The sequence below is a fragment of the Lucilia cuprina genome, chromosome 4, assembly GCF_022045245.1.
Source record: "Lucilia cuprina isolate Lc7/37 chromosome 4, ASM2204524v1, whole genome shotgun sequence".
In the NCBI taxonomy this organism is placed as follows: domain Eukaryota; kingdom Metazoa; phylum Arthropoda; class Insecta; order Diptera; family Calliphoridae; genus Lucilia; species Lucilia cuprina.
This window is the reverse complement of record NC_060952.1, coordinates 29,694,874-29,721,166: the sequence shown is the minus strand read 5'-3', so window position 1 is coordinate 29,721,166 and position 26,293 is coordinate 29,694,874. Positions and strand designations below refer to the sequence as shown.

General features: G+C 30.9%; 2 protein-coding genes across 2 annotated transcripts in view; one reads left to right on the top strand and one right to left on the bottom strand.

Annotated features, from left to right (window-relative positions):
• LOC111690981 (paired box pox-meso protein) overlaps positions 1 to 23,727 on the top strand; it is a 34,575-nt gene extending 10,848 nt beyond the window's left edge. Inside the window, exon 3 of the mRNA XM_023453597.2 lies at positions 22,112 to 23,727. Coding sequence (XP_023309365.2) covers positions 22,112 to 23,253 — 1,142 coding nt within the window. The 3' untranslated portion in view covers positions 23,254 to 23,727. The remainder of the gene's footprint in view (positions 1 to 22,111) is intronic.
• Positions 17,086 to 18,353, bottom strand: LOC124419461 (clumping factor B-like). The gene is made up of 3 exons (XM_046949072.1): positions 18,184 to 18,353; positions 17,961 to 18,123; positions 17,086 to 17,831 (listed from the first exon to the last, which is right to left on the bottom strand). Exons 1-3 carry the CDS (start codon positions 18,319 to 18,321, stop codon positions 17,296 to 17,298), a joined length of 837 nt encoding a protein of 278 aa, XP_046805028.1. The 5' UTR covers positions 18,322 to 18,353; the 3' UTR covers positions 17,086 to 17,295.
• Positions 23,728 to 26,293: the final 2,566 nt, after the last annotated feature.

Sequence of the window (26,293 nt, the reverse complement as noted above, 5' to 3'; positions counted from 1 at the left end):
TTCAAATATTAAACAACATTTTTTTTGTTAGTTATAATGCCACTGAGTTACAAAACAAACAGCATTCAATCATTTAACCAAAAAAAAACGTACAACAACTAAAACAGCAATTGCCCATTTACAGGGTCATTGATGTGTCCGCTTAAATATTGAAGAAAGAAAAAAAAACACAAACAAAAATTGTTTGCAGTGTAAGTTACAGAATGAGTATTTATAAATTCCAAACGGTAGCTGCTGCAACAACTGCTCTTTAATATTGTGTTAATAAGCCTTGTCTACCATTACCATTGTAATAACGATGACGTTGATCATGTCATGTCTGTGATCACAGCACAGCACTTACATCATTATGTTGACGAACATCAACAAGTTGAATGTACGCATTCGGTGGACCTTTTTGATATCTTTTTTTTTATTTTGTTGTTTTTTTTTGGGAGATTTTCATTTTATAACACACATTTTTGTCTAAAGTGTGTTTATTTATTATTGAACATTTTTCTTTCGGTATAATCGTATTGGATCTGGAGTGGCCAACAAGTTGTTGGTAAAACACTTAACAAGTGTAATAGGTAGTAGTAACTCAATTGTATTTGCTATACAGTTTAAATAATAAAAACAAAATCCGCGTTTATGTAAGTGTATATTAAATAATAGCTGGTCGGCACAAAGAGAACATTCATATTTTTTTTAAAAATATAAGTTGTTTCTTTTGAACTTACAAAGTCATTGAATGTCATACATATCTATATATCTTTATATATTTGGGTTTTTTGTCAACATTCATGTTTAATGCTTCGGCCTCTGAAGATTATTAATGCCAGCCACGGGTTTTTGTTTTTTAAAAAGATATAAATAATGTAAACTATTGTAAGTTGTTAAATTTTTTTATAAAATTCGTTCCTCTAAAACCGATCGACCATATTAATCACAAATTAAAGTATACAAATGTGGCCCTAGGTTTCTTCATATCGAATTAAATTAGCATATATATATAGATCGAATTTTCAACCCAAATTGTTGTCAATATCATAATTAGAATGTATGTAGACATAGTTTAGTATACAGACGTTAATTCTCAAATAGGATGCACTCCAAGCAGAGTGACAAGAAGAAACGGCTCAAATCGGCGACGGCTGGCCACCGGTAATATTTTGAAAGCCGAGCCGCCGCCGACTTCTTCGGCTTAAAACCATAAGCCGGCTTAAACGTTGGTTTTTTACTTTTCTTCTTTTTGCCTTATTTGTATATTTTGTATGAAAAATTTTCTGTTTCCGGGGGAGGGGGGTAATTTCCCTTTTCCCCCTCGTAGATCCGCGCCTGCCATGATGTGACACTTCATCATGGAAACATATACTTTTCAATACAACAATCGCTTATACGGTCAATTACTGAAGAAAATTTTATATTAAGCCGACAATTTAGCCCTTTTCCTTTTTCCCCCCGTGGATCTGTGCCTACCACGATGAGACACTTAATCATGGACACAAATATTTTTCAATACAATTATCGATTAAAGAACTACAAATATCGATTAAAGAACTAAAAAAAATTTTATATTGAGTCGAGAATTTAGCCGTTTCTCTTTTCCCCCCGTGAATCCGCGCCTGCCATGATGTGACACTACATAATGGAAACATATACTTTCAAACAAAAATCGCTTATACGGTCAATTACTGAAGAAAAAAATTTATTGTGCCGAGATTTAGCCGCCGCTGATATTTTTTATAATAAGCCGGCGCCAATATTTTCTACAATAAGCCGCCGTCTCCGATCATTTTGCATCGGCTTGTATCTCTGACTCCAAGAGGTTTCAAACTTAAGTTTTCATTAAAATAATCAAAATACTTTTATAACATTCCTTAAAAACAAACTAAAAAGTCAAAATTTTAAATACATTCTATTCATTCAATATCCGATCTGATCCTCCCTTTATTAAAAATACATTTTTAAATACATAACATCAACAACATATCTGTTTCCTTTAATCAAGTACTACAGAACGAAAAACTAAAAATCGTACAATTGTACGACTAAATCTAATGTCAACTTAATTTGTCTTTTCAAAAAACCTCCACAAACATGCCACACAGGAAAAATATTGTACTCGTAAAATAAAAATCTGCATATTTGTTTGTACTTTATTGTCACTGGTAAATAAATAAATAATACTCTTTCCTCTATCCATACAAGCACAGTGGTAAAAAGATCCCCAAACACACTCACAACACCCCTTGACATAAATGCCACAGAAAATCAACATCAATCTTGTTGAGAAGACCTACAGACTAGTTAGATGGATACATGATGCACATGCAACAAACTTACGTACGTACATACTCTCAAAAATGTAGTAGCTGTAAATATCTAAACCTTTGGGGACTTTTGGGGAAGTGTATGTGGTTTCTTTATAATGTGCTTGAGGTTGTTCTTGTTGTTGTTGTTGCTTTGTGGCAAGAATATAATGAAGTACTCGTAGCATGAATCTATGATGACATTGACAAGTGTAAAGTCATTGTAAATACATGTTTTTCGTTGTCGCATTGTTGTTGTGGTACTCATTAACATAAATTTAATGAGTTTCTAATAGTTTTAAAAGGGAAAATTTTAAAAAATTTTGATTTGATACGAGAGCGGAAGAAAAATTTTTCTATTCTCTTTGTAAACTTTCTTACCTTCTATTTGTCTGTCTACAGTTTGTACCACAGTCTGTACTATACGATCTAGACTACGGTCTGCATTTTAAACCCCTCTATAATCTGGACTATATTGCCGTCTATAATCTGGCGTAAATTATAGTATATTATATCCGGACTGTAGTCTATAGTCAAGACCATTGTCTAGTCTACAGTTTGTACCACGATCTGTACCATACGGTCCAGACTACTGTCTGTTCTATACGTTCCAGACTACTGTCTGTTCTATACGTTCCAGACTACGATCTAGACTATATTGTCGTCTATAATCTAGTCTATTCTATAGTCTATCCTATAGTCATATCTATAATCTAGTCTATAGTCTAGTCTATAATCTGGCCAATCTTTCGATGTGTATTTTAACAAACTTTTAAAAAAATCCCTCGTACTTAACTCAACATTTAAAAGATAATCTTTGGAAAAAAACGCGTGCCACAACTCTCTTAAGATTTCAAACAAGAAAAATCATAATTTAACAAATCTGTCAAACGATAATTAATGTGATCATTGTTAAAATTCCTTCATTGAAGTACACACACCCATTTTCTAACAGATTTAAAATTTTCCCAAAATTAATGAATATTTGAACTTTCTAACAAGAAATTTAAAAGTGATATTTTGGGGTTAAAGGGGAAACACCCTTTTTTTAGGAAGTAAGACCCCAAGGGAATGTTACAAAGTATTTAAGAATTTATGGGATCCTTGGCGTATGTATAACATGTGCTGTTTACTTCCTAAATTTTGGTTTGTCCAATAAAACACACACATATGTACATATGTCTTATAATATGCCCCACTGTATGAAATCAATAACAGAATTTTCTCTACAACTGTCAACACTTGCAATGTACATTTAAATATTTTTGAAAAAATACAACTTTTGTAATATTTTATTTTCTTTTGCTTTTACTATTCTGCTTTAAGCATCATTATCATTAGTTTTATTTTATATAGACAAAATACAATTATTATGTATTTGTGGTTCCGCCGCATTGATTATGATTGGTTGTCGTTTTATTATTTTATTTGAATTTTTTTCTTAAGAATTTTCTTTTTGGTTTTACCGCCACAATATCATTGGATAGCGCCCCCAATTTTATTGTATTGCATATTCCTAGTCCTAAATTTTATTTCATTTTTTTTTCTTTATTTATGAGATCTTGTCATGATATGTGGTTGTATTTTGTGTAAGTGTTGCCACTTCTTTTTTTGAAATTCTCATGTTTGATATAGTTTACATGATTTATGATGTCATTAATTTCTGTTGACAGATAAACATGTTGTCGCTCAGTTTTGTGCTACAAGTTGTCAAACAAACAACAACAATTTACAATTTATTTTAAATGTTATAAGAAGGCAAAATCGAGGATAACAAATAGTGTTTTATTTAAAATTCGTTTAAAATTTAATAAACATAAAATCTTTACAGTTTTTCTTTAATTATTTTATAGAAATTTATGAAAAAAAATCTTATAAAATACAAATATTTAAGTTAAAGGGATCGATTGTATTTGAAATTTTAGACAGTCATTGATCAACAGATGGATTGTTATTAGGCGTTAACCGATTGTTAAGCAATGTGTTTAGTCCATGGTCTCTGTCTGTATTTGGACTATTGTCAAGTCTATAGCCTCAACTAAAGTCAGGTCTAATACTATCTAGTGTCTACACTATAATCTAAGCAATAGACTGCAAACTGTACAATAGTCTGTTTTAAGTCGGAATTATAATTTTCAGTATGAAGTATAGTATAATCTGGATTGAAGTCTAATCGGCTAGACTATAGTTTACATTGAACAGATCCACACCAGAAAACTTTTGTTGAGGAACTTTTTCTTAATTCTTTAATAAAGTTTTCTTAGACCTGGTTCACACTGGAAAACTTTTGATTTTTGTGTGTGAGAGAAAGAGAATGAAATATCAACCATCTTCCTCACACACAAAATAAAAAGTTTCTCAACAAAAGTTTCCCAGTGTGAACCAGGTCTTAATCTCTACACATAAAAACTTTTGTTTCAGAAACTACGTATTAATTGCATTGTGGACCGGCGTATTAACGATCGAAGTCTTCACAATCAAGCCTATTCTAAATAATAAATTCCCGGGGAGCTTGTTCCCTCTTTTATACATAAATCATGCAAAAGGGAATAAACTCCCGGGGAATTATTGTTCATAATTGGCCAATATAATCCTGACTGAAGTCTATATTAAAGTCAAGACTGTATTCTCTTTAATAGTATCGACTGTAATATAGGCTAGTTTATAGTCCATAACTGTTTCGAACCTTATAAGAATATATTTAAATTGCTATTAGTTATCTCTCTTAATGAAAATAGTTTTTTCACTTTATTATTTATTTCAACAAATTATTTAATTGTTCACCATATAATTAAATGCCTAAAATAAAATAAATATTACTTTTTTAATTTTTTAGTTTGCAATACATTTTTCTTATTATATGTATTCTTTTGCAATTATAATTGTGACGGTTAGACAAAATTCAAGTCAACTGTGTTGTTTAATTAATTTCAAGTGAACTGCAGATAAATTCATCAAAACAACAATATAAAGGCGACTTTTTAAAATAAAAAAAGGCAAGAAAACTGAAAAAAAAAATAAAACGAAAAATTTATTTTAGAGTAAATTACGGTACGCACAATATAAGCAACATATATATTCAAAATTAATGTCTGCAGAAGTAAAAAAAATGATATACATACAATATACACTCTAGCATATACTTTAATCAAAAAATGATATAAACAGTTTCTTTAAAAATGTCTGATATAGATTTTATAGGGGTTGCAAAGCAGACATGTTTCCTTTTTTTAATTTCTCAGACATTTTACTTGCTTCCCTTTTTTATGAAAAAAGTGCCATTTTGTTATTGGCTGGATAAAAAGATTATAAGGTGATGTGATTTAAACTAGACCAGGTTTATATTGACGATAATAGGACGACAATATGATCTATAGTTTGGATTATGAACTATAGTTCATAGTATGGGCGATAGTTTATTCAATAATGTAGACAATAGTATGAACTGCATTTGGAATATAGTCTACACACTGACCATTTTATAGTTTTTAGTATAAATTAGTATAATCTGTATTATTGTATCTAGTGTCTAGTCTAGTCTACAGTCTAGTCTATAGTCGAGTTCATAGGCTAGCCTATAGTCCAGTCTGTAGTCCAGTTAAGTCTATAGTCTAGTCTATAGTCAGTACAGTCTATAGTCTAGTTTATAGTCAGTCTATAGTCTGGACTAAAGGCTAGACTGACTATAGTTTAGTCTATAGTCCAGTCTATAGTCTAGTCTATAGTCTATAGTCAAGTCTATAGTCTAGTCTATAGTCTATAGTCTAGTCTATAGTCTAGTCTATAGTCTAGTCTATAGTCTAGTCTATAGTCTAGTCTATAGTCTAGTCTATAGTCTAGTTTATAGTCTAGTCTATAGTCTAGTCTATAGTCTAGTCTATAGTCTAGTCTATAGTCTAGTCTATAGTCTAGTCTATAGTCTAATTTTTAGGCTATTCTATAGTCTAGTCTATTGTCTAATTTTTAGGCTATTCTATAGTCTAGTCTATAGTCTAGTCTTTATGCTAGTCCATAGTCTAGTCTATTGTCTAGTCTTTAGGCTAGTCTTTAGTCTAGTCTATAGTCTAGTCTGTAGTCTAGTCTATAGTGTAGTCTCTAGTCTATAGTCTAGTCTGTAGTCTAGTCTATAGTGTAGTCTCTAGTCTATAGTCTAGTGTATAGTGTAGTCTATAATCTAGTCTATAGTCAAGTCTATAATCTAGTCTAGTCTATAATCTAGTCAGGATTTTGTTTTTGCTATAGTATGGACTATAGTCTAGTTTGGTGTAATCTATAGTCTCGATTATAGCTCTGTTTATAGTTCGGATTATAGTCCAGTCTATGTTTAAGATTATAGTCCATAGTTCGATAGTTTAGTTTATAGTTTAGTCTATAGTCTGAACAAAAGCTAGTCTGGGCTATAGTCTTATATATAGTTTGGACTTTAGGATAGTCTCTAGTCTTGGAAAGTTTACATCTTAAAAAATAAATTTCTATGGGATCAGTATCTTTGATCTCAGATAACATTTATCTCAGTACATATGTAACATTTATGCTTATTATTTGAAGCCTAATTAATATTGGCTTCTGAATTAAAAAAAACTGATACAAATTCATACAAAAGTAATGAACAAAAAAAAAAAAAAGAAACGATTAAACCATAAATTCTGGGAAATTGTCGAAAACAATCAACGCCATTGTTCAAATGAAATTGACGTCTACCAAACTGAACATTTAATATAATTTAGAATTAAATAAAAAAATATACATAAATACTAAAGATTTGATGATATTAACAAGAATTCAACAAAATATTTAAAAGAAAAGGAAAAGAATTATAACGCCATAATAATTCCAAGAATAATTTCTTTAAAACAAACCGACCGATAGAACAACAGCAAGTGAATAATGATTCCAAAAAAAATGTTAAAATTTTTTGAGACAAAAAAATTATTAATTATTTAGCAAAAATAAAAAAATACATAAAACTATTTAATTTGGAAAATTTACTTTTTTCAAAAAAAAAAGAAAAACGTTGGCAAACGTTTAAATAAGTTCAGAATATCAGTGATGCGTCTTAAACCAATTACAGAGGCAATTAACAATTGTTAACTAACTAGAACTAATTTAAAAAAATATAAAAGATTAGAAACAAAAATTATTATAAAAAAATATATTAACGTATATAAATAAAGTAATATTTATTTTATATAAAATTTGCAAAAAAAAAAAAAAAAAAACAAAAATTGTAAAATACTAAGGTATTTGACATTTATTTGTCTAATTTCACTGATAAGGAGGATCTTTCTTTTCGAATATTTTTTTAATTTGATTACAGTTTATTATATTTTTTCTTTAGCATTGAAATTTTATTTATTTAATAACATTTTATTTATTATAAATATTTTTTTTTGGTTTTTGATATAAAGAAGTCAAGTGTATAGTGATCTAATTTTATGCGTAATTGAATTTAACAAATTGTAGAGAAAATTTATATTTTAGTAAAATTTAGACAAAAGTAAACGAATATCATCAGCAATGATACTAATGATCATTATAATGAAATATATATGTGTAATATATTTATGATCAGAGGGAAACAAGGAGAAGAAGAAACCGCGTGGGAAATTTCTTGCAATTAGACGAATTGGTGGAACCACTTTTTAGAAAAAAATGGGGTGCATTCAATCTGCAAATATTGGAACAATTGTTGACAATATTTCAGTTAATTTTTAAATATTTATTTAAAAAAAGTTTTTAATTTGTACACGAAATATATGTTTATAATTTTTCAATAACATCCGTTGTCAAATCACCAACAAGAACATAAAAAAATCTACAAAAAACAATAATAATGTGTTACCAAAATTGACAACATTATGTTGTCAAAATGGTTAGTGTTGTAGTCTGGTTGACCGGTGGTGATGAACTCGATTCCTTCCCTAAGGCACTGGTTAAGGAGCTCACAAGAGGCCCGATATAGGCCTAGGTGTATTTCTTCGGATTTGATGTATATAAAAAAAGAACTTCCAAAGAAGCGAAAAAGAAGTAGAATTTACACCATGGAAGTACTGAAAAAGACATGAAGAAGTGATGATTATAGCACAGGCTTGTCATAGAAGGGATGTTCGTTTTATTTGATTCCAAATTCAATACATCTAGTCATTCTTAGGAAGTGCTATTATTGAAGTGGTGATAAATGTACTTTGTTTTGTTTGTGCTGGGTACAGCCCCCTTACAAACTAATTAACTTATCATTTCGATAACTCAAAGTTGTTAGATGTTGTCAAACAAAGCTTTGAGTTGTCGAAATGACAACGATTCGTTGTCATTCGAATTCACAACAATGCGCAATCGAAATGGCAAAAATTCATTATAAAAATAACTACGATGCGTTGTCATAATTTCAACGGTGATTGTCAATATAATAACTGGATGTTGTCTAATTGTTAATAAGCTTAATTTTGAATACAGATTGTATTAATTTCGGTACTTTTCTACCAGTATTTTTCCCCTCAGTGTAAATTCTTAATTAAATTTTACAAATTAAAAAATTTCCTTATTAAATTAAAATTGAAAAGTGGAAGCAACAAACTTTTTTTATTATTTATTTATTCTAGTTTTGTTTTATTTTAATTAGCACGTTCAATTGTTAATGTAGCATTAAATAATTTTTATTTTTTGAATTATATTCAATGACTAATTAAAAATGCTTTAAATAAATTATTTAAATTTTTAAACATTCGTAGCAAAAGGTAGAGTAATATAAATGTATGCTTGACTAACTAACGAACTGGCTGGTCTGGCAAATTGATTGTTAATGAAATATTTAATTGGTAACGACTTTTTGAAAAAAAAATATTTGATTTCTTTTTTAAAACCCAGGAAAATAATTAAATTACATGTTCGACCACGCTTAATAAAAAGAGGAAAATTTATAAAGTTCTAAACAAGTTGATAATTATTGTTCATCTATTTTGAAGATAAAACCAAACTAAAAGCGACACACAGATACTAATCTATAGCGTTTCTAATGATGTCGGATAGTGTTCTTTAAAAATCCATTACCATTTTTGCTTTCTTTGTGTTCTGTCAATGACCAGAGTTGATCGTTACTCGCGATCAATCGATATTTTTATGAAGTGACAGAGGCTGCTCAAATAGCAACACGACTGGATGTATGATATCCATACAATCTTAATGCAATATTTAAACAAAAATTTTATTTCCCCGAAATCAAATCGAATTGAGTTCCTTGATCATAAACCTACAACACAACTGATCGCACACAACTGTTGTATATGTCCTTGCAACTTGATGTGTCTGACTATATAGCGTTTATAATGACGTCGGATTGTGTTCTTCAAAAATCCATTGTCATTTTTGACAATGTTCGGTCAATGCCTAAATTTGATCGTTGCTCGAGAACACTCGATATTTTTATGAAGTGACGGGGACAAAAGTTAAACAAATACTTAAATAGCAACACGATTGCATGTGTGATTTTCAGACAGTCTTAATGCAAAATTAAACAAGAAATTAATTTTCTCGAGATCAAATCGAATTGATTCCTAAATCTACAATACAACTGATGGCACCCAACTGTTGTATATGTCCTTCCAACTTGATGCGTATGAATATATATGTTGGAAATTCATATATACAGACGCAACAAGTTTTATTTATGTGATCTTCAATGTCCTCTTTATAGCATAATTTCACAGGTATTATGCTGCTCAAATTACAACACGACTGGATCGTTTAATGGTTAATGCTACAGTATCGTTTAATGCTTAATGTTACTGGATCTTTTAATGCTTAACATCACTGATCATATGCATACAGCAAAACTACCCAGAGTCCTTTCAACAAACAGATGAACAGATACTGGATCGTTTAATGCTTAACATAACTGATCATATACATATAGCACAGCTTTCCTAGTGTTCTTTTAACAAATATATATCTGTTCATCTGGGCATTTTTGAAAATTTTATTAAAGTATAAGTTTTCCAAACTAATTTAATCAAGAATTTATTAAAATAATAACCAGACACATCAATCTTTATAAAATATCCAATCATTCTCCATTATTTCGAGATGTGTGAAAAATTGCCGACGGCTTTTTTTATCATTTAAATTTAAAAAAACCTAGTCAAAACAAAAATCTGAATAAACATGACTACTTACACTGTGTGAGTCGTTTAAGGCCCTAATGGTGGTAAAGATTACTTACTTAACTTATGTTTGGTACACTAAGTACACTCATTTTTTCTCATATTTTTTTGTTGTTTATCTTTTATAATACCTGTCTGTCTTTCTCTCTCTGAACAAACCTTTAACCATCTCTCTAAATTTCTTGTCTGTCAGCCTGTCTCTCTATGTTTAAACAATAATTGGTTAAATAAATATAATAAACAGGCCCACAGTGACGGACTGTGTAAGTGAGTGTATGACAAGCCATGTAAGAAAATAACAACAATAACTTAAAGTCAATATTAAAATAGTAAATCTTAAGGCTGTGGCTACTGTTTAAGACTTACTACATATTTCAGCAGCAGTTTAAAACTGCTACTGCTATGATCATCATCCCGGCTAATATTGTTTGTTGATTTTTCCGTCTAGTTTTTCTTTGGGTTTTGTTGTTGTAGCTAAAGTGTTATTGCTACGTTGTTTTTTGGGGTGTTTTGTTGAGCGGAACTGTTAAACAGTGTCGGCCAGAAACAGTAAAGTCAATAATATTAAGAAAAATCCAAACATTCAAACGATTTAAGTGTATTTATTTTGTCTGCAACACCGATATACTATGTGTAATGTGTGTGTATGCATGTATGAAGGTAGAATTTTTATATTTGTTATTGCATTAACATTTACAACAACTATACAAATAAAGAACTATAAAAAACCCAACAAAAAACAAACTATAGAATGGATCATCCATCAATTCATCCAACCAACCAACCATTCATTCATCCATATATTGATCGTATATATTGAGCATCGATCAAATATTTTACTTTTTTTACACTTTTTAAAAGCAATGCTTAAGAATTTATATGATTTTTAACTGCTACTGATGAAACTACGTTGAGGGTCCTGGTGAATATATAATATAAAAATCTTCTTTTATGATTGCTACTGTGTTTATTTTTTCTATTATTAACTTCTTAACAATTTATATATGGTTTTATGGGGGTTTTTTAAAGTTTCAAAACCTCTTGGTTTTATTAAAAAAAATGAGAGAAGTTTTGGAAAATTTCAAACTTAGAATTGAAACTATAATTGAAATTGTGAAATACAGAGATTTTCAATAAGAATAATTTGATTTACGGTATATATGAAATGTTCCAAAAATTTCGTTATACTAATGAAAGGTTTTATAAATTTGCTGACAAAAAAAATTATTATCTTAAAGTGGGATTATATACAGAAGGAAAGAGAAATATAAACTCCTGGTACCAATTTTACACCCAAGTACTTATAATAGTTTAGTCAATATACTAGTATACAGTCTGGTCAATAGACTAGTATATAGTCTAGTCGATATACTAGTCTAAAGTCTGGTCAATAGACTAGTCAATCGACTAATCTATAGTACAGTCAATATATTAGTTTATAGTCTAGTCAATAGACTTATCATTAGTCTAGTCAATAGGCTAGTCTATAGTCTAGTCAATAAACCAGTCTATAGTCTCGTCAATAGACCAGTCTATAGTCTAGTCAATAGACTAGTCTATAGCCTAGGCAATAGACTAGTCTATAATCTAGTCCATAGTCTAGTCAATAGACTCGTCTATAGTCTAGTCAATAGACAATAGCCTAGTCAATAGAGTAGTCTAAAGCTTAGTCAATAGACTTGTCTATAGCCTAGTCAATAGACTAGTCTATAGCCTAGTCAATAGACTAGTCTAAAGCCTAGTCAATAGACTAGTCTATAGCCTAGTCAATAGACTAGTCTATAGCCTAGTCAATAGACTAGTCTATAGCCTAGTCAATAGACTAGTCTATAGCCTAGTCAATAGACTAGTCTATAGGCTAGTTAATAGACTAGTCTATAGTCCAGTCAATAGACTTGTATATAGTATAGCCAATAGACTAGACACAAACTATATCTTTAGTCTAGTAAATAGACTAGTGAAAAGTCTACCGAAGAGACTACTTTATATTATACTAAAGTAACTAGTCTATAGTCAAGTAACTAGTTCACAGTCTAGTCAATAGACACATCTTGTTTAATAGTCTAGTTACAAGACTAGTCTAAGTCTAGTTAAAAGACAATCTAGTTAAATAGCTCAATAAAGTAACTAGTCTGTAGTCAAGAGGCTAGAAAATAGTTTTGTCAAGAGACACATACTATATCTATATTTTTGTAAATAGACTAGTAAGGTAACTAGCCTATAGTCAAGAGACTAGACAATAGTTTATTCAAGGGACTAATTCAAAGTCTAGTCAATAGACTAGTCTATAGTTTAGTCAATAGACTAGTCTATGGTCAATAGTCAAGAGTCTTTTCTATAGTCTAGTTAAGAGGCTAATCCATAGTCTAGTCAATAGACTAGTACATAGTCTAGTAATGTAGTCCATTGTTTAGTAAAAAGACTATTCCATAGTCTAGTGAAGAGACTATTCTATAAACTATACTTTAGTTAAGAGACTAATTCGAAGTCTAGTCAAAGCCTGGTACCAAATTGACATCAAAGTGTTTATAATTTGTCAATAACATCCGTTGTCAAATTGAAAAATTAAAAAAACACTTTGGTGTAAAATTGGTACAAACTTTTTCCCTTTGGGTACTTTTTCCCTTTGAAAACTAAGTTGTGCCGATTTTTTGTAGGGATACTATGCTTAGTAGACTCAGAAAAAGTTTATTGTAGACTCTATGATGGGCATAAGAGCAATATAAACCAATTGCCGTCTTCAAAACAATACACTTAATTATTGTCATTTTAAATCTTTAAAAAAATCAGTAGTGCAGTGTAAACAATTTAAAAGCCATTTAATAATATTTTCTACCTTTTTTTATTTTGCTTCAAAAAACAATTTAAGTTCAGTTTTATTTACAAAATGATTGTCTACAGAAGTCAAAACTATGTGCAAATATTTGTTTATAAATATTTAAATCTTTTAAATCTTTAAGACATCATACGACAAATAAACTCACAGACAACAGAAGCTACGGTTGACAAATTTTATACCCAAAGTCCTTTTTATCCTTTTAATTTGTATGTTGTCGGAATATGATCCTTTCTCTAAACATATTTGTTTAAAAGTTTTATTTGTTAAAGGGATTTTGTTTGTATGTATGTGTTTTTTTTTTGTACAAATCGGTAGCTGTAGGGCAATTTGTTTTTAAAAATGCACCTTTATTTGCCAAGAAAAAAAAAACACATTTGCTACTAATTTCTAAACTAATGATTATTAAGAGATTTAAAAGTGTGTATTTTGTAATAAAATATTTTGTAAAACAGTTAAGAATTTCTACGAAAAGTTGTTAAATAAACTGTGGGCATTTATTTAATTTTTCACTAATCATGGACGATTTAAGAAGTTCAAAGTTCAAATTTGTTTAAACCATATGTTAATTTGACAAAATTTCTAAAAAATCTAAAACAAAATTAAAGATCATATTGATAGATTTGTCCGGGGAGCAATAAATTATTGAAATTTTTTTACCAAAATTATAAAAAATTCATCAGAAAATTTCGAATCAAAAAATCCACTATTTTATATGTAGATTCCTTGAAAAAATATTTGTAATTTTTTAAAAAAATTCTTTATATTTATTATTTTAACAACCACAAATAATTGTAATTTATGTGATTTTCTTCTTCTTATCAACATAAAATAATTGTATGAATAAATTAAAAAAAAAACATAAACATCTTTACCCACTAGTCGTAGTAGAGAGAATCTTTTAAAAATACATTAATCTTAAATAATGATCAATACTAAATGACAAACACGATCGATTTGAAAAGAAAAAACAACATTCGTATCAACATGAAAATATTTAAAGTATTTATTTTTAAACAAATAATGAGACAAATTTATTAATATTTTAGATCAAAAAAGTCAAACATGACGATATTTGTGTTTGGGTTTTTTTTATAACGCACATTCAGAGGGTGTGTCTGCGGGAAGTGTTATTGTGTAATTGTCGGAGTATATTCTAATCCTGTCAATATAATAGTATTTAGATTAGTTTTTTAGATTGTTCAATTATTTATAATTAATTAAGTAGAATTTCGACTAGTGACTAGTCAGTAGTCTGGAGTGCATTCTAAAGTCTTGTGGAGAGACTTGTCTATAATCTAGTAATTAGACTAGTCTGTAGTCTAGTCAATTGTCTAGTTTATAGTCAATAGTCTAGTACATAGTCTAGTCAAGAGACTAGTCTTAGTCTAGGACATTAGTTTAGTCTGGAGACTAATTCACAGTATAGTCAATAGACACAGAATATAGTATCATCAATAGACTTGTTAATAGTCTAGACAACAGTCTAGTCAGAGGACCATTTTAAAATCTAGTGAATAGATATATTATAGTACAGATACTAATCTATAGTTTAGTCATGGGACCAGTCTATGGTCTAGTTAATGAACTAGTCTACTCAATTGTCTAGTTTATAGCTTAAAGAATAGTCTACAGAGTCTAGTAAAGAGACTAGTCTAGATTCTATAGTACACACAGACTATGCTATAGTCTAGTCAATAGTGAAAAGACTAGACTATAGTAAAGATACTAATCTATAGTTTAGTCAAGAAACCAGTCTAGAGTTTAGTTAATAAACTAGTTTATAGTCTAGTCAATTGTCTAGTTTATAGTTTAGAGAATAGTCTAGTCAGTAGCCTAGACAAGAATTTAGTCAAGAGAGTCTATAGACTAGACAATAGTCTACTCAAGAGTATAATTCACAGTATAGTCAATATACATAGACTAATCTATAGCTGAGTCAATGGATTAGGATATAGTCTAGACAAGAGTCTAGGCTAGATACAGTCTAAGGTCTATTGAAGACACTAGACTATAGTATAGTCATGAGGCTAGTCTACAGTACAGGCAAGAGACCAGTCTATAATGTAATTCATCTCCAGTGAATAAAATATTTAATAGACTAGTCCACAGTCTAGTCAATAGACTAGTCCATAGTCTAGTCAATAGACTAGTCCATAGGCTAGTAAAGAATCTAGTTAAGAGAGAGATAAAGACTATTCTATAGTCTAGTCAATAGACTAGTGTAAAGTCTAGTCAAAAGATAAGTCTAGTCAATAGACTAGACTATAATCTAGTTAATAGATTTGTATGTAGTCTAGAGTGGTCTATTGACTAGTCTGTAAGTCAATAGACTAGTTAATAATAAAATCTATAGACTAATCCATAGTCTAGTCAATAGACGAGTCCATATTCTAATCAATCAGAATCTTTTCAAGAGACTAGTCTATAATATAGTCAAGAGACTAGACTACTGTCTAGTCAAGCGACTAATCACAGTCTAGCCAGTAGGTACAGACTATTCTATAGTCTAAGCAATAGATTATTCTATAGTCTAGGCAATAGACTATTCTATATTCTAGGCATTAGACTAGTCTACAGTCTAGTCAAAAGATTAGTCTATAGTCTAGTCAATGGACTACAGACTATTCTATAGTCTGGGCAATAGACTACAGTCTAGTCAAAAGATTAGTCTATAGTCTAGTCAATAAACTAATATATAGTCTAGTCAATAGACTAGACTATAATCTAGTTAATAGAATTGTATATAGTCTAGAGTAGTAGACTAGTCTATTGACTAGTCTGTAAGTAAATAGTCTAATCTATAGTCTAACCAAGAGTCTAACTAACTAAACTATTCTATAGTATAGTCAGTGGAATATCCTTGTATTTAGTCTAGTCAATAGACTAGTATATATAACTATATTATTATTTTAATTAGATTATAAACTAGACTATAATCCTGTCTATAGACTAGAAATAGACTACAGTCTAGTGACAAGACTGTGATCAAAACTATCAACTAATATATTGATTATGCTATGAATTTCTGAAAAGTTTACATATTAACCAACCTCTTTTCGAAACACCCTTTACAATGAAATTTAACTTGTTCATAAACAACAATGTTGTGTGATGGGCTTTTGGTTCACACAATACAATACACAAATTGGAACTATCACAAAAATATGTATGTTTTTTTAATTTTTCTTTGCTTTTTACTAGACAAATTTCGAAAATCTTATAATGAGAACTTTTCAACAGTCAGCAAAACATATCTTCGCTTCTGTGTGGTTTTTATCAGGAAAGTAATACAAATACATGTGTATTATGTTTTTCGTACAACATCACAATTCACAAATAATTAACGATCTAAAGATTACAAATGTCAAATACAGTGTCAACTTGAATTTTTTATAACATTTACTTTTTTTGTTTTGGCCCAAAAAGGGCGTGTTGCTTGAATGAGAAGAGAGCAAGTTTGTTGGGGATCTATATGTGGAACTGTCACTGTTAAATATGTTCGAAGTTTTTTAGATTTGTTGTGACAGTTAGGTATTTGTATAAATTTGTTTGTTTTTTTTTATAGATTATAAAAACCACCAGGCTGCTTAAAAAAAGCTGTCACGATCGTCTCAATATATTGCAGGATCATAAATTTCTATTGGAATTGAAAAGCTATCTTTTAATCTAAATTTTTCCATATAACATCCAATCAAAGGATTTAGTTATTTGATAAATTCCTGATCTAGTGATAGAAAAACAGGCATAAAATTTTCGATTTAAAACATAAAACATTTTGAAGATTTTTAATAGAAATAAATGTAATTGTCTTCATATTCAGAATATGACAATTTTATTGTCCAATTCATAATCGATATTGTAAGGTTGTATCGTAATATGTCGTAATTTTATTATTATTGATTTGTTTTTGTGCTATACAACGCTACAACGATACGACATCAATTTTGAATTGGACAAATATAATTTATTGAAATTTTAAGTTTTTTGTTAAAAAAAAGTTAATTATATTTTATTCCATTGCTTTAGTGGTTGTTGTAGCCTCAGATGTATTTGTTTCGTCGTCTTCAGCTTTTTTACTTTCAGTATCTTTATCTGATTTTTCCGCATCAGCCATTTTGTTTGAAGTTTCATCTTCTTTTTTAGCTGGAATTTTTTCAGTTGTCGTCACCTCAGCAGCATTATTATCTGATTTTTCATCCTCTTTTACTTGTTTTGTTGCATCAGCACCACTTTGATCTGAACTTTCAGTTACTGTCTCTGAACCTTTAGTTACTGTCTCAGAACCTTTAGTTACTGTATCTGAACCCTTAGTTCCTGTATCTGAACTTTTAGCAACTGTATCTGAACTCTTAGTTACTGTAGCTAATGCTGGTGCTGTAGCTGTGCTCTTTGTGGCTACAGGATGGTCCGATGTCTTAACCTTTTGCTGATCGCTTGATTTAATAGAGTCTGTAGTGGATTCCTTCTTATTTCCTTCTTTATCATTAGTTAAAGGCAGATGTGGAGATATTTGATTATAAATAATACTGCAAGTTCGACAATGATCTAAAAATTTCCAAAATATCAGCAAAGCATTGTTTCAATGAATTATAATGCCGTTTCAATTTCATTAGACTTTCGAATAGTAATTTTTTAAACTTTTTACTAATTTTAAAGATTTTAACATGTTTTTACCATTATTTCCTTTCTTCATATCACCACTTCTGTAATCGTCATAGTTTGAATCATAATCGGAATTGGATTCGGAATTGGAATCAGAATCGAAAGAATCATAATTAATATCATCATAACCGAATAAATCTGACATTATATCTAGTATAGTATCTAAACAGCGTTTCTTAAATTATAGATTAAGAATTAGTATTTAATAAAGTTTTATTTTTTCCCCTTTCCTTACGTTTCTTTGTCCTTTTTCCTTTCCATTTATTACCGTGTAATCTTCTTGTGAAACGATTTCAGGCGTAGGATTTGCAAAGATTTCCTTTTTATTGAGAATACAAAACATGTATAAACCGAATATTAATTTTTTCAACATTTTAACGTTTTTAACCGTCGTGAAATCTAGAGCTGAACTAATGCAAAACAAAATGAGAATAAGTTGAATTTATTTTCAAGCTTTTATACTGCAATATTATGTAAGGAAATTGTAATTTTTTTCTTAAAAATAAAAACTAAATTTAAATATGACAGATTTTATGTAAATATATGTTTACATTAGAAGCAATTTAAACTTTTAAAAGTTGCACTACACAGTTTAGAAACAACTTATAGACAACTCAGCAAATGAGAGACTTGTATTTACCAACGACAAAGTATTGGAGCAAATTACCAGCGAATTATCTAATAAAATTCATAACACACTCTCATTGATTTAGAGCAGACATCGACCAAGAGATAAATGATAAATGAGCTCTGTGAGAAACTTAATTGGTTGTGTCACAGGGCACGCACTTTTGAAAGCAATCAACGCATAAGTGAGATCTCTTTTGTCTAACTCAAAATCAAACATAGGCAGAGAGTAAAAGATAAGTTCCCTAAATGGTTTTGTGTGTTTTTATACATGTGTGAGCATTCGCACGAGAAAAAGAAATAGAACAAGAGAACTAATTTGAGAGCTCACAAGAGAGCTCCCTTTTAGCATTACTCTAAATTACAGCGTTTAAAATTCGTATTTTACTCTATATATTCATTATAGCTACCTAAACATTAAATAGAATTAATGCAATGACACGTTTTAAAATCATAATTTTAAACTTAGTCATAACAATTAAGAAATCTATTTCAAAAAATATCATTAAAAATAAAAAAGTAATTTAAAGTTAATATTTGTTGAAATAAATTAACAAATTACTACTAAATTATGACTATGAATATATGTATGTATATTTTGTGCTATTTATGCATTTACTAAAAAAGCAAAAAATATATCGTTAAGATTTCCGGTAATAAATTTGTGTTATAATTTCTTTATAACAATTATTATGCAGCAACAAAAACTAATCAGCAATAACAACACATTTACCCAATTTTAAAATTTCTTTGGATTTTGCCATTGAAAGAAAACTAGAAAATTGTTTAGTATTTTTTTTTTTTTTTTCTAATTTGCAAACTGAAACTGAACATCTGTGAGCAAAGTTCTAAACAAAACGAAAGTCTATTGATTCGTATTACATTAAGTACTTTTTTTGTAAATCATTTTTTGTTTAGATACTTTTAAAGGTACATTAGGGAGTTTCACGAGATAGTGTTGTGATTCAAAATTTCATATTTTTGTCATTTTCATTGAAATATTTGCGTAGACCTATCCAAAAGATTATATGTCGAGTCTTTAAAATTTTCTATGACCATCAAGTCATCACTGTATGTTTCTTTATCTTGTAAAGTTCAACAGACCGATAGTTAATGTAGTTTTTTTATATTGAAAATTGGGTAATATCGGTCCATGATTTAGCTTCCTTAGCTTCATTTTAAATAAGCTGTAAGTGTATAAATTGAAGGCATTACTCCATCATGAATGTTGTCCAACTCAAAGAGATCTTGCAAAATTATTGGGAGCAACTCGAGCAGTAATATCAAAACGTTTGCGAGCAACAGAATTCAGGGAAATTGTAACACGATTTGTCCGAAATGCTGTTTAAACGTTATAAAAGAAAATCATGTTTCGAATCATTTCTTTGTGGAATAAGCACAGCTGATCCGGCCAATTATCATAATCGACATTTCAGAATTTGGTAAGAACAAAGGGTTCCTGATGAAATATGCTCAAGCATGAAAACATGAAAGAAGTGGCTCCAGACTTTTAGTCTAGGACTCGTCCCGTTCGTTTCTTTATCGCTTATCTTTATCGCTTATCGAAATAAGTTTGATTCTTTCTTGGCTTTCAAAGCAACCACAAAATGTTCTCTATTAGAAATTACTGAGGTTGAACTCAGATATTTTTCTGTTGTTGTTAAAATTATTCAATTATAATCCAGTGCGTTGAAGCGCAAGCCTGGGACTGAAAAAGTCCATAAATCCATAGCATAAAATAGGATAGGTTGGACAGTTGACTTTTTTGTGGTATAGACCCTTAACACATACTAGATATATAAATGTATATTATGAACGCAAAGGTCTATGAGGAATCAGTAGTCATTAGGCCATCTTTGTGAACTTTCTGGGTGGCAGTAGCACTCGACTCTCCTCAGCCTGTCGCCTTCGCCGTGGGGTTAGGGTCTCCTGAAATTGTTAGGCCCCTTACCGGATACGCGGGGCACGATTTTAAATATTCCGAACGGACTGTACTGTCAAAAGATACTCGTCCAAGGATGAGTAGAGATCTTTTGACAAGTACTTAGACTGGTAGACCACCTCCACCCCCCAAACGGAGAGAAACAGACGCTACAAGTGATGGGAGAGGTAATTCTTAGTATGTGCTCGTCATGAGCACCTCTGGCATGGGTAGACCTACCAGCACTTCGTCAGTACAATAAAGCATAAATCTAAGAAATTAAAAGACCACAAAGGTTGAACTCAAATAATCTGTTGTTGTTTTTGTAAGACCTGATTCACGGGTTGAGAACCAAGCTTAGAAATTGGGCTAAGTCCATTAATTAATCCATTGGGTTGAACTATGATATTTCTTTTTATTTTTTGTAAGACATGGGGTTTTTCGTTGAGGTCCAAGCCTTAAAATTGGGCTAAGTTCATTAATCCATTGGGATAAGTGAATTAGGATAGGCTACACATTTGGGAGGATATCATGGCACACCCTAACCACATAATTACTAAACATATGTATATTAGGAATGCCAAGATCTATAAGGGACTAGCCGACACTGAGCCTACTTTCTGAACTTCCTTAATATTTGTTAACAGTCTGAATCATTATTCATCTTTTAAAAACTGCACATATCGTTCTCACTCTCTCTTTCTTTCCTCAATATATATATTAGAGTAATGACCTTATTACATTCTTCTTCTAGTTTTTTTCATATTCATATTCAAACTTTCATTCATAATTCTCGAAAAAAAGTTTTAACACGTTCGTTCATATTAGTTCTTTAAATGTTTCTGTTGTTTGTGTGTGTGTGTTTTTTGTAGTCATTATTTTTATGATTACTTCAAAAAATGTAGTAAAATTTATGGACTTGCAGATTATAAGTACAACAAGCTGTATGCCTCATAATCAATACTACAAAAAAACGCAATACAATTCAGTGGCAGCGGAGCTACTGTAACATCTACGATTTTTGTTTCAAAACAATTAGAAATGGCTTTACTTTACACTTATAAAAGTACTTAATAAACATTTAGTGCCATTGATTTTCTTTCAATCCAAAACACACTTGTTGATAATAGGGCACTAAGTTTCTTTTTTCTTAGTTCTTAACTACAATCATGTTTTTGTATCATATTACATGTGTTAAGAGAGTGTAATTTCCATGGTCATAATGTAATATTGGGACAAAGAAATTAACAAAAAATAAAAATACAATAACTAAAATACACTTAAAGAAAATTAGTATTGGATCTGTCTTCTGGGGAGTCTTGGTTCTTAGGCCAACATCATTATTACCCATATTCATATGTATTTTTTTATTTTACCATTAAAATCTTAACATCTAAAAACTAAATGCAAACACAAGCAATATCCGCAATTCTCGGAACTTTACCATTAAATTTTAATTGTGTGCTAATACGAGTGCAAATATGTATTTTCTCTTTATAGCAGAAACACAAAAACACACACAATAATAATTACTAAACATAATAATAACAAATACATACATATTCCAAGAAAATTTTCCAGATATTAATCATATTTTCTTTTCTTTCAATTTTAGAGAATCAATGCCCTCAATATGGTGAAGTCAACCAATTGGGAGGCGTGTTTGTCAATGGTCGACCGTTACCGAATGCAACACGCATGCGCATTGTTGAGCTGGCCCGCCTCGGCATAAGACCCTGTGATATTAGTCGTCAGCTAAGAGTGAGTCATGGTTGTGTTTCAAAAATTCTAGCCAGATATCATGAAACTGGTTCCATATTACCGGGTGCTATTGGAGGTTCGAAACCTCGTGTTACTACACCCAAGGTGGTGAACTACATAAGAGAGTTGAAGCAAAGAGATCCTGGTATTTTTGCTTGGGAAATACGTGATCGTTTGTTGAGTGAGGGTATCTGTGATAAAACGAATGTACCCAGTGTTAGTTCGATATCGAGAATATTACGCAATAAACTGGGTTCTATAACACATCATCATCATCACAGTGGTGGTGCTGGTGGTGGTTCAGTGATAACGGGAAATTCGGCAACAACAAATGTTTCACCTCAACACTCTCACACACATGCCGCTGCCCATCACGCTCATCATCATGCCCATGCACATCATCACGGTCATCATGCGTCTTCACATGCCGCGGTCACAGCAGTTGCAGCAGCAACGGCTCATCACACTCATGCAGCAGCAGCGGTGGCGGCCCATGCACATCATCCCCACTTGTATTATCAACCCTATAGTGCCTACAATATGAAATCAGCTGTGTCTTGTGGTAGTCCCTCACCACCACAAACGGGATCAACACAAACACATCAAATGCGTTCGGCAGCCGCCGCAGCAGCTGCTGCTCATGGTTGGCCCTCCTCGCATACAGTTAGCGATATACTAGCTCATCATCAGGCCGTAGCTTTAAGGGCCAGCTGTCAAGTAGGCAATCCAGTAGGTGGTAGCATACCCTCAGGACTTCCACTAACACATTCACCCGTGGGTGCGGCCACTGGTACGGGTTCACAACAATTGCTAGACTGTGAAAGTGCTTCGAATACAGCAGCTTTGGCTCAACATCAAGTGGCCGCTACACAAGTGGCTGTTGCCGCCGCTGCTGCCTCTCAACAACCCTACAATTACTATATGTATTTTCAAAATGGTGGCATGCATCACCATCATCACGGCGGCATGATGGCTGCAGGAGCTACCGGCTTATGAGAACTATACTGCATATAAACTTATTCAAAAACTACACACTCATCACTCATGTAAAACTAAAATGATTTAAGTTAAACAGACAGGTTTAAAACCTTAAATAAAATCATTAAATTTTACATAAAATAAAAAAAGATACTCCTCCTTTCAGAAAAAGAAAACAATGTTAATCAAAAAAATATAAACTTATATACAAAAACAACCGTCGAGATTATTTTATTGCTACTTATAAAATACTACTAGTAATTAATTTTGAACAAAATGAAATGTTTACATAGTTTTAAAGTACTGCTTTTTATGTTTTCCCCTGTTGTATGTAATTGTCTAGACTTTGTGGTCTTGTATTGATATCAAATATTTATAATAATTTTGAATTTTTCAATATTTATTAAATATTATATAATTATAAATGATCTATCGTTTAAGTATTCAGATTTTAGTCATTTTTTATTATTATTATTATATAAATAATATTACAAACATATTTACGAGTATACTTATGTAAATTAATTTTTATTATAATATATAGGTACATATTTTTTTCGTATTTTAAGTTGTATTTAAAACTTTTAGTTTAGATTTTATTTTTGTTCGGTTGTAGATATTTTGTTTTATTTTAAATAAAGATATAACAGTACATATGTATATGTATGTATTTTTTAAATATCCCGTTTTATATAATTCAGTAAATTGTATAAGGGCTTTATATATGTTTCAGAGGAAAGCTTAGGTTGAAGAGAAGTATATAGACCACAACAGGACCGGTAACTGTTATAACCAAATAGTTTGGACTTATTTCAAAAAAAGGCTGGGCAATGGCAGATAAAAAGTTCTAGTGTTTTACTATTCACATGCTCTGTATTCTTAACATACCACTCTTTAAATGTGTTAAAGTCCTGACTTGCTGCCATCGAGTATACATCTCGTAATTCCTGTGTTTTACTTCATAAGCTTTTTTTGGTCCTCCCCAGTACACCATTGTTCCATGTGGTCCATGCCAATACATTTGATATCGCTGTATCGTTCAGCACTTGTCGGGATATATTCTTTAAGTTCTCTGCCATTAATATCAAGCGAATTCGTTTTTTCGGTACCAATAACCCGAGACCTTACCATCGGAAGGAAAGTGGGTAATGACTTTCTTACAGTCTGATATCTTCGTATATACATATTTGAACATCAGACCATTTTGCACATTCAGTTGTGATCTGGAATATGATCATATTTTTCGTTATCTTATAATCCAGATGTATATTTGCATAATCGCACTATCTCCCTACTTAGAGCCGTTCCTGTGGTAAAAGATTCTAATAGGTTACAGGTCTAATGTTTTATTAGACAATGATTCTCTAGCTGGCATTAATGTCTCACAATTTTGTCAATTTCTAACTCTGGTATTCGATCGGTTACGTTGACCGGAGGATTTTGTCCTGACTGGTCAACTGGTTGAGGCTAATTTGGGATCCAAGTAGTGGATGTGATTTAAAACCAAATTCGAGTAAAGATAATGTGTGTTAAAAGACTGATATATGATAGAATCTATAATTCGGGATAAGTTCGGGCTATTGCTAAGACCACAGACACCTCACAGAGCACTGACTGTGGGACTAAGCAATAGAACTGAGTTGGTGGTATATATATACGGGATGAATGTAGGCATAAACGGATCTTTCCCGCACATATGCCTAGTTGAGTGTGTCGGATGAATGATTAGTGTGCTGGATTAAATTGTGATGGATATGAGATATCTTATACAATTGATTCCATTAAATTTTTTTCCTTGTCCTCTTTCCAAAAACACATGCCGTGTTGGCCTTATTTTACGGTAGTCTTTTTCACCCAGGCAACGCCCCATTGCGTACCTTACACGCAAACGATATTTTTTGTGCATCATTTAAGCACTTTGATCAAGCTATATAATCTCTCATAATTGCATAGTTAACTTCCGAGATGTGAAAACATTACTTCCGTTTACTACCACGCAAATGGGATGGAATTTGTTGAATAGGCAACAACAGCTAGATACTTATTCTGGTATCTGCATGTGTCCACGTTAACCGCTTCCATATCCGTAGCATTAAGTCATATATATGGTTTTCCGCAAGCAGTACTAATGTGCATTGTTACTCCTATTCTCTACGTGGTGTATATATTTTATTTACGGTCGGGGTTACTCCAAAGTACCTTATTATGTCGCTCAGCGATATTGAAGAGTAAGTTAGAACTAAGACCCCATTTCGTTTCGTAGCGACCAGCATTAATGTGCCTTGAACATCCTTCATGTGGTATTTCCATTTAAATTATTACACAAGTTACTTATAAAGAGGTGACTTTCTCGATCTCTGGTAATTTCTTACCCGTACAATGTACTCAAAAACACCGAAACTCTTTTTCACTTCTTATAGATGCAATTATTATCGGCGTTAGTGGGATAGGGTTTAAATTTAATGTCACCATACAAACGCTATATGCACAAATATAGCCCAAACTATTTTTCATCCTTGTCTGTACCTTTACAGATGATTTGGTTAAAAAAGGTTAATCCCTTATTGTATATGAATTATGTTCATTAGGATGAAAACATTTTATAACAGTCATATATATCCAGCAAAAATATAACGAAGTACTTCCAAAATAATAACATCTATCATCACTTTAAAAATAGTGCTAAGTGATTTTGTTTACCTTCTGTGGAAGTGATGTTTATTAAATACCAAAGAATGAAATATAATCAAATTTTATACTACAATTTGGCATCCTATTAACTTCCAAAAAAAAAAAACATCAAAATTACTTCCTGAGAATGACTTCAGATGTAGTAAATTTGGAATCAAATAAAAAATGAACATCCCTCCTATGACAAGCCTGTGTTAAAATCATCACTTCTTCTGGTCTTTTTCAGTACTTCTATGGAGTAAATTCTACTTTTTGTTTGCTTCTTTGGAAGTTCTTTTTTTGCTCGTTATTAATACCTTATTCCCTTTTTTGGGATTCTATTCGGTAATGGTTTTCACAAATCCTGAAATCTGGTCATTTTTTACAA

Coding starts and splice junctions, on each gene's coding strand:
- LOC124419461 (XM_046949072.1), bottom strand. CDS start 18,321: ATGTTGAAAAAATTAATATTCGGTTTATACATGTTTTGTATTCTCAAT. Junction 18,124..18,183: donor AGGAAAAAGGACAAAGAAAC/GTAAGGAAAGGG, acceptor CTATAATTTAAG/AAACGCTGTTTAGATACTAT. Junction 17,832..17,960: donor TATGAAGAAAGGAAATAATG/GTAAAAACATGT, acceptor GGAAATTTTTAG/ATCATTGTCGAACTTGCAGT.